At 37.6% G+C, this 15,265-nt stretch overlaps 1 protein-coding gene across 2 annotated transcripts in view; it reads left to right on the top strand.

Moving 5' to 3' along the window:
* LOC116721772 (receptor-type tyrosine-protein phosphatase N2-like) overlaps positions 1–15,265 on the top strand; it is a 189,418-nt gene that overhangs the window by 89,964 nt on the left and 84,189 nt on the right. For both annotated transcript variants that reach the window (XM_032565721.1, XM_032565720.1), the window contains exon 12: positions 12,370–12,434. In XM_032565721.1, coding sequence (XP_032421612.1) covers positions 12,370–12,434 — 65 coding nt within the window. The remainder of the gene's footprint in view (positions 1–12,369; positions 12,435–15,265) is intronic.

Genomic DNA, 15,265 nt, shown 5'->3' with positions numbered 1-15,265 from the left:
AGTGTTGCTTTGATTCTTTCATGCATGTTTGAGAAATCCTTAGTTAGACACTTAATTGTGCTATAAAATGGTTTTAAACCCCCTGTTTAGAGCTGCCTTTCACTAGTAGTAAGCGGAACATTAATTGATCAATATATTTGTACATTTACTTGATGATTTTGATTATGGCTTTTGAGAAAATAAAATGTTTGTTGCCTGTTTATAGTTGATTACTTCACTATGTTTTTATGTTGTAAAGCAGTTTGAACTGCCTTGTTGCTGAAATGTGCTCTGCAAATAAACTTTACTGCAAGTAAATAGTTATGAGGCAGTGCTGCTCAGCTAAGGTGAAACTTTGAATTTACTAGAGGATCCACATTCTGACAGCAGCCGACCAAAGTACTAACATTGTCCTATGAGTCGCTCCGTCTCTGAACCAAAAGGAGCCAGTCGAGCTGATGAGGATCTGATGAGCGCTCCTTCAGGATACAGGAGTGTTTTTCGGACACGTCCATCTGGGAGGAGGCCTTGAGGCCGAACCTGTACTTGCAGGAGAAAATGTTTTAAAGTTGTTCTGGGAATTTATGTATCCTCAGATGAGTTGGAGGAGGCAACAGAAGAGAGATTTGTCCGAGACAGGATCCTCACTTTTAAATAAGTACTGGAGGATGGATGGAGAGTAGAATTAAATCTAGTCTGCTGAGTATTTTAAAGTGCGTCTTTAAAAGGCCTAAATGAAAATAAAATAATCAATTGTGAACATAGCACTAAAACTCAAGTAACACTGACAACGGAAATGTCAGCCTTTGCTTAGAAATCACTTTTTCTGTTTCTGTTGTTCGGTTTAAAGGCTTTTCCATTTTGTACTATGACAATAAAAAATCATTCACTGCTTCTTTCCCTCTTGTTCTAGCTGCTGTCAGATTTTTCTTTTCATGTTTTACCCATATTCTCTACAGTAAATCAGTTTTGGTCCTGGCTTACAGTCGATCCAGTGGAAAAAATGGGAAACCTCAAGCATTTAAAACAGAGATCATTGCACATGCAAAATGAGGAGGTGGGCAAAAACAGTTGAAAGCTTAAAGTTTTTTATGCTAATGATTAGACTGCTTGTCCTCCCTCCAGTCATAATGGACAATTTCTTCCCTTAAGTGGAGTATCAGCAGTGCTAAAGCCTGTGCAAGTCTCCAGTGAGAGTCTTCATCGTCTAACTGCAGAATTACTTGTCCTTGGCTGCAGTGTGATGCCAGCGGGCTGCATGTGAAAAAACACGCTCAATGCATGTATGAACACAGAGAACAAAAACATTCATGTTAGAACATCCTTTTTAAACCCAGATGTGTTCAAACATTCTTAAATTATTCCTTTAAAAACCTTTCATAGGATATTCTTAATAGAGAAAATCCAGAAAACTTAGATCTTGTAGCTAAATTAAGTGCATGTGTTAAACACAAAGATGTATAGATAAAGTGTTGAGACAAGCTAAGCTAAGCTAAGCAAGACAAAGAAAATGGCATGAAAGCAACAACAACAAAAAGTAATATGAAGAAAAATTGATATAATCTCTGAACACAGCACTTCAGAATTTAGTCAAATTTAGATTCCAGTTACAGTCTGTCCTGTTAAGGACTGGGAGGTCCAATGAAGTGGACCATTGCCCAGCAGAACACATTAAACATCTCAAACATGGTTGGCAGTGTTGTTTTAAAAAACTCAGTCCATGTTCATTTATCTTGAGAACAGAAAATTACAAAAATATTTCTTTGTTGGCCATTCATCCAAGACTGCCTTTGTGAATACACAAAGTCTCACTCTCTAAGTGAAAAAAAACAAAAACAATGATAGGAAACATCTGTTGAAGTGACCTCTGGTCGACCCCTGTCTCCATCTCAGTTAGTTCTAGTACTATTCAGATATTCAGCGCATTAATAATATTGAATAAGATGGTTACTACATGAGGCATCTCCTTATGCTCTAAGGCTACATTCGCACAGCAGGTTATTTTTGTTTTGTTTTTAGTGATTATTGTTCAGCTATCACCATGTCTTGACAGTATGGTATGAAGGAGATAATCTGTGAAAAGATCAACCTTCTGCACTTCCTCCCTGAGCTGTTACTGACTTCTGAATAATGCATTATTCATGGCCAAATTCAGCCAACCAGAGCTAGGAGGCGGGTCTTAGCGCTGTCAATCAACCTCGTTAAAAACAGTTTACCTGCCGTCATCGGTGGCTTTACATAGCCTGTTATGCTAACTGCAGAGGGAGTAATGAGCAGTGCTAAGACCCGCCTCCTGGCTCTGATTGGTTGTTCCTTGGAAGCACTTGGACATGAGCTTTATTGTTTCACATATCTGTCTCAGACCATACTGTCACAACATGGTGACAGTTTGAACTAATATGTAAAAAAATATGTTTTATAAAAGTTACATTTTGCGACTTTAATTGATAAAAAACAACAACTTTCATGTCACCTTAGTTCACTGTTTTCATAACTGGTAGTTACTGGTAGTAACTTTTATTTTGTCTTGAGGATAAAGATTTGGTAAACCAACCAGAACACAGTAACGTTTGCATGCATTTATGTTTTTAGCTAAATCATCCAAAATGTAAAACGAATGTTCTGCTGTTTTTGCTAAGCATCACAGGTCTATTACAAGCTGGTTCCTTTGAAAGAAAATGGTAGCATCCACCAGAAAGCAGCCCATATGGTTGCTTCCATCATATCACAACTGATGGTGTTATTTCTATCAGCCTTCCTCATCGCTGCCTTAAAATATTCCATCACATATTAAACTATGTGAACCAGCCCAGGCTGCAGCAGCTGGCGATCAGTCAGCGAAGCTGCTTTCTGGCCAGCAGCTCTACCGTCGGCTCTCAGCCTCTTGAACGCGTTCTGTAACCCAGACAGCCCAGAAGATGAGTCATGTGTACTGTAAAGGTCATCCATCAGAGCATAAGAGCGGCGAGGAACGAGGGAGACGGAGAGAGGGGGATGAGAGGAAGGCAAGTGATGGAGGAGGGAGGCGTTAAGTGTTGGCTTTCCATGTCAATTTTTCTGTCAGAAGCAGTAAGTGGAGCCTCTTCTTCTGCTGCTTCTTTCTGCACTCACTTTGTAGTGTTTCTTCTGGCAGCAGGCGCCAACACGGTCCAATTTAACCTCAGAGCATTAACACATGGAAAAGTTTTGGCAGAATTTCAACCATGTTATTTAAGCTGACTGGCTTCTAGCAAAGGTTTGGTTAGTCAAAGTATTTTAGGTTCCATATTTGATGCTGAAAGTATCTGGGTGATGCGTAATGAGACTGACTTTACGTTAGTGAGAAATATTATGGCTGTAATCTTGCAGTTTTACCTTATAAAATATGAACTCTTTACCAGATTCAAAATTAATCTGACCTTCCATACCAAAAAATACGGAAGAGGATTAGGAAAAAAATAATTATCTCAAAATTCTTTTTTCTCAGAATTCTGAATATTTTCTGAATTCTGACTTTATTTTCTGATTTCCAACCATTTTTTGCAGAATTCTGGATTTTTGATTTCCTGAGATTAAATTTTGATTTTGAGAAAAAAAAAATGTTTGTTTTGTTTTGTTTTTTTCCCCTGCGGCCCTAACAATACATTTTGAAGAAACACATATTGAAAAGTCCTTGTGACTTTTTTCAACAACAAAGTCAAGCTGGAGACACTTGTGAAAAATTTTACAGCCCCTACCCCCTCCTCAAAAAAAAAATAGTATAAACAGTACAGACCAAAAGTTTGGACACACCTTCTCATTGAATTCAATGAGAAAGTGTGTCCAAACTTTTGGTCTGTACCCAGTTCAGACCAAAAGTTTGGACACACAGTTGTGTCCAAACTTTTGGTCTGTACTGTATATATATATAAATATATATATATCTCAAAACAATAGAGTGAGATCCAATGTTGCTGTCAAACTGTGCTGTAAACCCAGAGAGCTGTTGACAACACAGATTGAGACTCATTGTCTTACCAGACCTTAATAATCCTGTAACTACAAATCCATCTGACCGCCTTAAATCAAACACCAGGCAGTATTTACTCTGACTATCCCCAGAGTTTTTGCCGTACTGTCATTTCGGTTTTCTTTCATCCGAAGATGGAGAGCTGTTACCTTTTCCGCACCTCCTTCGCCTCCTTGGCGGCTTGAAGCCGATGGCTCGGCTGCGGCAGGTTTGATAGATGGGGGGGGCCTTGCTTTTGGCAGCCTTATCTCCGGGCTCGCCAAGCAGTCGTCATCTGCCACTTATCGCGTCTATAAACACCTCCTGTATAGACTCTGCTTAGGGGGATGGGAGAGAAAAAATGGTGGCAAAGGAAGAATGCTTCAGGAAATAACCTGAAGAAGAAGCATATACTCATATTGATAAATTGGACAGAGTATAAAATATGTTTGTCCTGCTGGCCATATCTGTTAGCTTCCTGATCTATAACAAACAACAAATATATGATGGAAGAGCAACGGAGAAAGACAAATATGAAAAAAAACCAATAAAGATTGGAAAACGTAAATAAAGAGGTTCAGGACGTTTTGAGCGCAAATAGAAACAGTATAAAAGTTTTAGGAAATGAGATTCCAGACGGGCATAAAGTGCTGAACGTTAGCAGCTGAGCAACATGATAAAATGTTAGCATGCTCTCCTCCTTCCTCTTGAGTTTCGTCTGGTTAGTTTATTTCTGATGTAGTTGTTGGTGGCGTAGTGAACTGTGTAATTAGAAGCCGTCACCCATTAGAAATTACAACAAACATAAGACAGAGTTATAGGGTTTTTGAACTAGTCAGCAGGAACTAAAAATATTCAAGCTTTACATGGTTTGTGTGTTTGGTGGTCAGCAGAAAGAGACTTTTAATAAAAGGCATTAAATATTTATAGTTGTATCTGTTGTCACACCTTTAAACCACTGGATTTAACTGGATAATACCGTAATGTTGGATTCTGACCTGTTACATAATGTACAGATTACTGGACTCCATTCTTACATCTGGCTGAAACATTACTTGGACGTTAGTTTTGTCTTATTTGAAGTATACTAAGATACTTGCACAAAAAATTAGACTGAAAATACTTGGTATTTTTTTGTGTTTTTGCAGCGTCTTACCTCGAGTTAGAGATTTTTTGCTTAGTGAAAGGAAGTCCTAGATGTAAATTACTGTGAAGTCTGGTGGTTGTTTATCTGAAATAACTGTTTTATGAGTTTAATGTCAGCATGCCAAAGAGTTTTAGCATAAAGAAAGTTTAGAAGAGCCAAACACATAAACATTAACTGTTTTTCGTAAGCTAAAATTGTGACAAAATGAATTTGAAACCAATGAAAACATTAAAGCGTTGCGTTGTAGTTTTTTATGAGTGGGACAAAGACTAAAGAAGCAGTTTGAGAAAATTGTTTTGGAGCTAAAGTATTTTAGAGGTCACTACCATTTGTGGAGGATTTCTTTTTATGACTCGACTCGATTTCTCAATGGTCAACTCCGCTCACTTCCAGAAGGAAACCCAGTTTTTTCAGACTTCCTCAGCTGCTCCCATAGATGCTGTTTACTATGATTTGAAGAACTATAAATGTATTTTATATGGGATTGCTTTGCTGTGTGTTTTGGTAATGAATGCTTTTCGTCGGTGTGCTGTGTCCAGAAGTTTGTTGTTTTGTGGGTATTAATTTGTGAGTGGTCAGGATGCTTTCCTGTCGGTGTCTCCAGGGTCTCGTGTGTTTAATAAATTGTTTACGTAGACTAACGGAAGTGTTTATTACTTGCCTTTTAAAATGTCAATGAATCATATGGAGCGCAAGCAAAGACCTAAATGACATCAATTAAGGCGATAAACGATGTTTAACACATGAAGGGACACGGACACATTATGGCTGTTGGATAAGTGCATCACATCGAGTTCAACCTCAACCAAAATAATTCAACATAATTAGAGATGCAAACTCTGTAACCCTGAGGTTATATTTAAGGCCATGAAGCGTTTTAACTACCTTTACTTTATGAGTTTTTTTTGTTGTGAGATGTATTCAAAACAGGGTCTTTATTATAGATTCTTTTATTTAAAGATACAAAGGTTATCCTTGAGACCAAAGTTTCTACTTGTGATAAAAAGCGAGCACAGATCAACTTCCCAAACTCCTGTATTAATATAAAAGTTACACTTTCCAAATAACTTTATCTAAAGAAATCTAAATGGAAGATGATCATCCTTCCACCATTCTTTAGTTCGTCTGAGGTCTTCCTGGTGATAAAGTGTTTATTTTCCAAACATGGTTATATGCATAAAGGCTGAATGTTTCCATTTCAAGGCATGTTCTTTATTCACATAGAACTGAGTTGTGCTGCTGTAGGTAACCGCTCCACAAAGCCAGGGTTGATCAATCCTTTTCTGTAACTGTAGCGTCACCAATGTTGTTCATGGAGCTTTAACTGGTTGTTGTGTTTTACTCTTACGTAGCTCTGAGATACTAGGACTGTTTTTGGGCTGCAAGGTTCATTCAGTGTCATTGGTAAGTTTCCCAACCTTTGAGTAAAAGCAATATGTTTATTTTACTGACATGTTCATGCTTAAGTTTATTAGGTAGAATTTGCTGATATTTAACACATTATAAATTAATTGATCACCCTCAGTGGGTCAAAGTGACCATGGAAATATTTGATTACATTGACTACTAGAAGATTTAGCTTTATATTGCTAGGCAAAAGATTAAATAATCAATATAGTACTTGCACAATGTGTACAGAAGCTCACATGACTGAATAAAAGAGATTAGTATTTTTTATTTTTACTTCTACATAATCTTAGCATAGTAATTCAGCAAAAATTGTAGTTTGACTTGAATTAGATGAAGGTAATTCCTGTCTTCCTCTCTGAGTCTCTTTCCTGTGATGTTCCTCTGCCTCATTTTAGCTTGACTGTTTTCATTATTTCTCCTTTTCCTCATACAAGTGTCACTTTCCACTGTGAACAAGTTCTCACTGTTTACTGTACACATCATTTTCTTTCTTCACCAGATGATGTCTCTGTCATCATCTTTCTATCGTCTCTCACATTTTTTACTCCTCATTTAATAATGTTTTGTCCTCAGGTGAACTCTTGATGCTCCATTTGTTCAGTCTTTTTAAATGCAATTATTTGTGGCGTTTCTTTCTAAGCCTTTGCAACTAATAACGCTTTGCTGCTTTTTTCTAGATTAATGCAGCCAATAACATCAACCACTGGGGGGTCGAACTCAACCAGGAACAGATTTAAAGTTGAAAAATTGATATTAGAAATTAAATTAGAACGACTGAGACTCAACTAATATTTCTTTCTTTGTAGAAACAAACAGATAATACTTTACTTTACTCATTCAAGCAACTTTTAAGTGTCGGTAAATGCAGCCTCATAATTTTCTTTACTTCTTGAAAGCAATAATTAACCTCAAGCTATAAAAAACCCATTTTAACTAGACAACTGGTGTAGAATGTGATTAAAGTTTAATTTTAATTTGTTATTACATTTATGTGAAATCATTTGTGAAACATTTCCTAAGTTTATTTAACACTTTTAATTACTGTGATAGACGTCTTTATAAAAACCCATTCAAATCTCTTTTGTGCTGTGAAAACTATTTTTCACAAATCTTTTTTATATTATTCCTCATATAACTTCATAAAAAAATCTTTTGACTGAAACATTCGTCTTCAAAGGAAAACATCTGGAATTGTCACGTTGTAAAGTTGATCTCAATATGTAATTTTTAATTACTTTTTTCTAGGTATACATTATACAAATAAATTTAAATGCTTGAATAAATGGAAAAAACAACATTTCTGAGTCTTGGCATGAACTTTGGTGTTGAGTCTTAACTGCTATACTCAATTTAACTTTCCTTTCCAGTCGCATGGAGCACACGTTACTTATTTTTATTGTTAAATTAAAAGGTGCTTTAAGAAAAAATATGTGAAAAATCCAGCAACACATTTTTCCTTGCTGAACATTGGAAACATAACAAACTAAGTTCGTCATATTAATGTTACGCGTTGCTGTGAAGGCGCCTGGCTCTGCGCCTTTGCTTTTTGACAGATAGCCCTTATTTGTCCACATTATATGGCCTGTGAAATGTAAAGGTGAGCAGGATGTGTGGAGGTTGTGTGGTTGGGGTAGCGGTGGTGGTTAGCGTTTGAAATAACGACCCATTCTGTTGGTCCAAGACTGTTGGAGCCAGCCGGGGCCTTTTTCTTTTGTCAGCGGTGAAAAATGAAGCATTTCTGAATCCACAGCACTCGCTGTGCTTCCCTCTAGGCGCCTCGGATACATTGAGTTAACATAAAGCAAAATTCAAGATGGGGGCGGCACCGTTGACAAATGAAGCGCCTGCGTGTGTTTTGGAGGACAAATAAAGGGCCCTTTTCTTTTTTAGAAATAAGATTTGCTCCATGTTTGTTCCCTTCAGGCTCAGTTTTTCACTGTAGCTTGAATGTTTCTGAGAGTGACGATGAAAGATGGAATATTCTTGAAACAGAAAAAAACAGAATGATGTGAGCAAAGACCATTTACCTTCAGCCTGCAGACCATTGCTGCTTCATTCCCATTTTGTCACATTACGGCTTATTTTCACACCGTGCTGCTTGTCAGCCTGAAAGAAAAGTCGCCACTCTGTCTGATCACGGCACCTGGTCTGTTGCAGCCTCTTAAAAATGGATCCAATTTGGGTTTCGGTAGCGAGAGCTTGCTGGGGTACAAATGAGGCACCTCAGCTCGGCTGTCCACAAGCTGTGCTCTCATCCGACTTGGACTCATTTACAGTCTGCAGAAGAGAGGAAGAGCGGATGGTCCGAATAGCTGTTGGCTGCGTTTCGGGGAGACCGTGGCGTTTCGAGGTCCAGAGACTTGTGGGCTAATTAAAAGGAGCTTGCGGCCTGTGATGTAGTCACGCTCACTGGCTGCTATGGCCGCCACTCCAGGACGCCAGACAGACGGTCGCCTTACGGTACAGTTTCCTCGTTCCCTCCGGATGAAAATCATGTTGAACATTCTCTCATGTTTGTGTCTGAGAATGTCTGATTTTTGTAGCAGCCATTAAATGTGTGTGCATGGAGGTGTGACGCTCTGCGGGAGAGAGCTCGTCTATTAAAGCTTGCCCAACACTGAAACTTGAAGAGGTTTGGCACATTCAATTATGAAGGTGCATTGAGGATCAAAGTCTTCTGTTGTTTCAGGGAGGTGAGAGCTAAATCTGGCTCCCAGTTTTCATCTATGATAGATTTTTAGTCCTTTAAGCAATTAATCAAAGGGGCAGTATTATGTAAAATTGACTTTTTTGAGCTTTCCGTCATGTCATAATTCCCTCATAAATAACATCCCTGGACATGTATGATTGAGAAATCCTTTAATCTCCCATGATAACCATTCAACTCTACAAAACTCCTCACACAGGAGCCCTCTAACATAAGTCCCCCATTCAGCTCCTTCAGACTAGCCAGCAGTAATTAGCAAACACCTGGTGGAACTGCTGAGCTCATTATAGGAGCTACTTCTCAGTGAAACACTGGTAAAAATGTTGCTGAAGGGTTAATAGATGACTTCCTGCCTTTTTCAAAGCAATAAATTACTAAGTTGAATTTCTTTTAAGTTATATTTGAACTAAATAGCATTTTATAACAATATAAATAAATATTAAGATAGTTATTTGGTTTTTCTATAAAATGCCACTCTGTGACTAGAAAACTCATAATAATGTCCCTTTAAAGAGTTAATGGAGGAGCAATGTTGTGGTGACGTCTTGAAGTCAGAGCTTCAGAAAGAACAGGAGACAGATGCCCAATTATGAAACATTAAATTACCAAGTCATTTTTATTTAATAATATTTGATATATTTATCATTTTTATAGCCACTGAAGCTGTCATAGTTGCTTCATTGTGCTGTAAAATGGTACTATTTGCCTGGAAAAATGCATAATACTTCCCCTTTAATGTTTAATAAAGCAACACTCCAGCACTGGCACAGACATTGTGGTACAGGAGCTCTAATATGCAGCATTTTGGTGTGACTGGACACAAAACCAATCACTTTAGATTGGTTTAAAAGCACCTCACCCCTGTGCACCTCTGAATAGTCACTTGGGTGCACTTTAAGTCACTGGAGTTGGAGTAATTACCATGGAGAAACTGTGGTGTAGAAGAATTATATCACCACAGCCGAAAAGTCATGTTTCCTGTAAGTAAAAGTCAATTAATAATTCATGCTGCCTTCAAGAGTGAGCTGATAGTTCATCACACAGAGCTGCTGTACTTCTCGGTGTGGGCTGAACTACTCAAGCATGACGTACTTCTGCCCACTTCCCATTCCTTGTTGCTACAAGGTTTTAATGTGAGAGGAATCTAAAATCGGGGCAAAAGGGAAGGAAAGCCTCAGCGGGTTGTAACACCAAACCAGAAGTTTGTTCAGGTGTTTCTCAGCGAACAGATGGACAGCTGACAATGACAAACCAAGCCAGCCCCCATTTCTCACTGAAGGGAGTCTGCAGATGCCGAGCTTTGACAGAGCCATTAAGACATGTCGGCTTCCTGGGACGTCACAGACAATACTTTCATCCTACTTTGTCCAATATCTTACATGAATCAATCACTTGTTACTCAAACACTTCACTTTGTTGTAAATTTGCTGCATCTTCTTTCAACTTAAAAAGAAACACTCCAAACGCTAATATTTTTTAAACTGTTTTTATCTGGATTCATTAGATGCAAAATTGATTTATGCTTTTTATTTTGTATGGGAACACAGAGCAGCTTCAGGGCATAGCCTATAAAGTTCACATCAATGTGAGTACAAGACTTTTGTAAGCATAGTTCAGAAGATTATTGATAACCTGCTTTATCCAAAACCAGCTCTATTGTGTTTTTGGGACATTGTTCCCTAAAATATTTCCAACTAAACTTAAACCATATCATGAACAGATGAAAAAAATGAAAGAAAAATGTATTAATTAACCGTCAAATCTGCCATGAACTCGGAGTAGCTGGAACACTTGTGTTCACAGTGACCGACACAAACTGGAAAAAAGAAACAGGACCAACTACAAACTCAGATAATTCAAGTTGAAATGAAATGTGCAGGTCCGCCCAAAATGAATGAAAGTATAGTTTGAAGGAAATTCATGGTGGATTTTGTTGTATTTTTGGTAAATAATCATTACACCCTTAAAGAAGAAAATAATGAAAATGACATTCCCACCCCTGGTAGCAGATTGTAATCTTCTCAGGGGAACTGTAGTTTTTAGACAGTTGCAGTTGACTGTGCTTTGCCATTAGTACAGTATGTCATCTGATTTTCTCCAAAATACATTTTAAGGTCAAGACCTGCAATATCTCCACACGTTGCATAAGGTTAGCAGAGAATCGTGCTCTGACAGATTGAAAGTCTAATTGTTGAAGCTCTTTGGAGGAGTATGACAGCATCAAGACTTGCTATTTGCATATCCTTCATCTGCCTGGTGTGTCAACAAAGGAGGTTTGCTCTTTCCACTGCTGTATTCAGATGCAAAGCAAAAGTGAATGTAATTATGTATGCTTTCTTTTTTTCAGAACATTTTGTTCTGGTTTTAATATGCTCTCTGTCATGAATTTCAATTGAAGTCTTCTTTGTTTCCCTTTACATTAATGGGTGAAAAAAGAGAACTGTGCAGGGTTTAATTGTATTTGTGTGGAAATGTGTTTTAATATTTGCCTGGCGGCAAGTTGGGTTAAAAATTCCTATTTCATAAAGAGATGATTTGCAGCAGTAATGGCTCTTTTAGATCACCAGCACTGCAGAGGTGTTGCTGGCCTAATGTGGCCAAATGTTTGGGAAAAGATCCAAAAGACGACATCACTGCCTTTAAAATCTGCTCCACAAATCAAAAGTTCAGCAGTTTATCTTCAGCAAAGAAAAATAATAAACACGAAGGAAGTAGAATACGACTTGAACAAATCAATCAGAATATTCAACTCCCAGCATCAGAAAATTCTAGAATGTAAAAACCAACATCTCCTTCACCTGCGTACTCAAATAAATGTTTTCTAAAGACTCCCAAAGCTCCAAGACAAACGAGCTTCAGCTTCTCCCCGGTGTGATTTAATGATCGTCAGGAAAATAAACAGATAGATTTTTTTTCCTTCAAGTTATTAAAGCAAAACATTCAAACGCCTGTTTGTTAGATTTCCTTCTGCTGATTAACACCAACAACAATATACACATAAGTACTGTATATACAGCATATTTATGAAAACTTCACAGATCATTCAGTAGAAACAAGAGCAGGTCTGGACTATTTCTTGAACTTCACCTTTTTTTAATGTGCTGTTTTTACTGTAAAGCCTCGGTATAATAAATATTTTTGTCTGTTTTCTGATTGCAGTTAAACAAAAAGCTGATCTGGAGAAGGAAACTAAGCTCACCATCCTGGAGGCTGGAGTCGCTGATGTGAGTCCAACCTTTCGCTTCCTGTTTCCTCATAATTAGACTCGGATTTAAATGATTTTACTGCTAAGGCGCAAACTAGTTATTTAAAGATATATATGGAATGTAGACAGAATGCTCACATTAAATTTTTTTTTAATATTGTGGAATGAAGTGATTTTATAATTGAGTCAGAAAACTTTCTGTTTAAATGTGAGAAGCTTCAGATCACAACCCAAACAGCAGGCGAGTGGCTGATGACGAGCAAACGTTTTTACTCTTCTTATAAACCAGCACTGTTTTTATCCCGGAAGCTGTTTGTCTGTGTGATTGCTGCTAGAATGAATGCACAATGAAGTCAGGTGTAACTGAGTAACAGTGTGACCTCAGTCACAATACCAGAGCAAAACTAAAGTTGTGTGAAGTATTTCTTTTATCCAGGCTACTCTAAAGCAAGCTTTGTTGAACTTATTACACCTGAACGGAAAGTTACTCACTCTTTGTTAGAGGTTGTAATAGCATTATTAGTGGTTCTTATTGAGAGATTACTAAATCTATATGATTATTTATTAGTAAATTTAGATGTTAGGTGTAGTGGTAATTTATCTTTATAGTATTATTAGTTTTACCTCTGAACCACTGATCTTAGCATGAATAAAACAACAAAATAAAAACCAAACACTCCCTGAAAGTAAGCAGAACTTCATCACCATCCTTAAAGTTCAGCTTCTCTCTCCTTCACGTTTCTCCTGTCATCTCCTGCACGGTTATTCTCCACCAGCTCGGCCGTAAATGGACTGCCGAGGGTCTGCTCTCCACTATTGATTCAAGAGTTATTTTGTAACGATGATGGCATGCTGTTCGCCGCGCTTATATAGGAGGAGGGAGCAAGAAATGGTTTTAGAAACGAAGGCTTGCAAGAGAAAAGAGAAAAGTTTGAGGGCTGAAGGTGAGGGATGGACGGAGGGTCTGCTGAGGTGATCAATACCAGACAATTATTGCCAATCGACGATATGTTGTCGGAGAGAAAACTATAGAAAGTCCCGTCATCTAAAGCTGCAAGACCAAAGGGAAGCAAAAATCTGCAGCTCCCAGCCTGCAACACAGCATCCATCACAGCCCTCACTCTGTGTTTATTATAGTTTTATCACATACTCTAAAGTGAGAATATTAGCATACTTCATCACACTGACAGGTTGAAAATAAAACAGATGAGAAGTTAGTTTCAGCAGTGGAGAGGAGGCCATTTGTTCACTCGCAGATTTGCAAACTGAAACTAAAAAAAGGCCCGTAGCTTTGAGCGTGGGGTTTATTTGGCAAGCACATGGGTGAGTTGTCGTTTTCCTGCACGATAATGGCCTGATGTAGTAGTAATGTGAAAATGTGTTATTCCAGTGAAACGATAACGGGGTGAGCTGCATGCAATAAACCCGAAAAGACAAAAGAGCTGAAAAGTAAAATTAATCATGATTTATTGCAGGGTTGTAAATGTTTATGCACCTTAGAAAGAAGCCGTGAGCAGGAGTTACCGGCTGAGAGTGGATCAACGTAACTGATGGACAATGTTTGTGCTCATCCACATGAAATATGACAAAAAATCTACACTTAGAAAATGTCATGTTTGATTTTACATATTTGACATCAGATTTCAGACCAATAGTAAATTAAAATGATATTCAGCTACAAGGTTTAGCTGGATATATTCGTTTCACTGCAAAGAAGTGGTTTTTGTGTTGTTTTTTAATTTGCCTGATTAAAATGATTTTGCTTCATTTCTTGATTTCCACTTTTTATCTCCAAATTTACAGCCGTTCTTCTGTGAGAATCAGATTTTAAGGATAAAAACAGACCTTTAATGGTAGCTGTTTCTTTTCACCAAAGAGATTATATCTGAGCTGCAACCTAAGCATGAATATACATACTAGTGTATTTAGATGTGATGAGTAACAGTGGAGATTGTGCTCATGAGTACAGACTACACTGACAACTACAAGACAGCAGTTGGAGCACAAAGTTTTCCATTTATAACCCAAACCAGGGTGCAGAGGAACTTTGATCATTTTAACAATTTTAAGAAATTTGAAAAGGAAAATATATATTAAAAAAAATCTATACTGCAGCTTTAAGCAGTTCTTTGTTTCTTAATTTTTTGTAATGTACTTAATGGAAACAGTGCAGATATTGTAAAATATGACTGATTTTGTTTTGACAATAACTTACATAAATATACATAAATATTTTGGGCTGGATGGATGGATGGATTTTTAAAAGTTATTTCCTTTCGAAGCTAAACATAAATTTCTATGCCAGGCATCACATTGGTATCAGTGAGCGGGTTTCAGTTCATTTCATGGAAAATGTGCAGCGGTGTCGATTTTATTTTATTTATTTTTTTAGTTTTTAATGTGGATAATGATGACACACAGTCAGAACTGGCAGCAGAAGAGTTTTAGAAATCAACCATGCTGTCACGTTTGAATAATTTTCATGTCTTGCTCGATATTCTGAGAGTGACTCAGCAAATCTCCTGCTGTTCATGATTCGTGACGCCTCTCAGATTTCTTTTCCAGACAGTTACTCTCTAAAATCCGTCATTCAGCTTTTTTCCTCTTTTACTTGGAGACTTAAGTATTTTTCGTTGCGTGTACTTGTGTTTTTCTGAATTTTTGCCTCCAAGGCGTGAGCAGCTTGCCTAAGGAAAAAAGTCACTAAAAATTGTTATGCAGAATGTGAGTCTGCATGCATGCTCCTATACTTGATTAAATCATATAAAGTTTGTACATTATGATGAGCTTGCAAACTAAAGTGACAGAAGAAGTTGATTTTCCTTTTCTTTGACCTTCTTCCTTCAATTT

This window comes from Xiphophorus hellerii, chromosome 6 (assembly GCF_003331165.1).
Source record: "Xiphophorus hellerii strain 12219 chromosome 6, Xiphophorus_hellerii-4.1, whole genome shotgun sequence".
Classification (NCBI taxonomy): Eukaryota; Metazoa; Chordata; class Actinopteri; order Cyprinodontiformes; family Poeciliidae; genus Xiphophorus; species Xiphophorus hellerii.
Note: the sequence above shows the minus strand (reverse complement) of the source record. Positions and strands in the feature narration are given on the sequence as shown.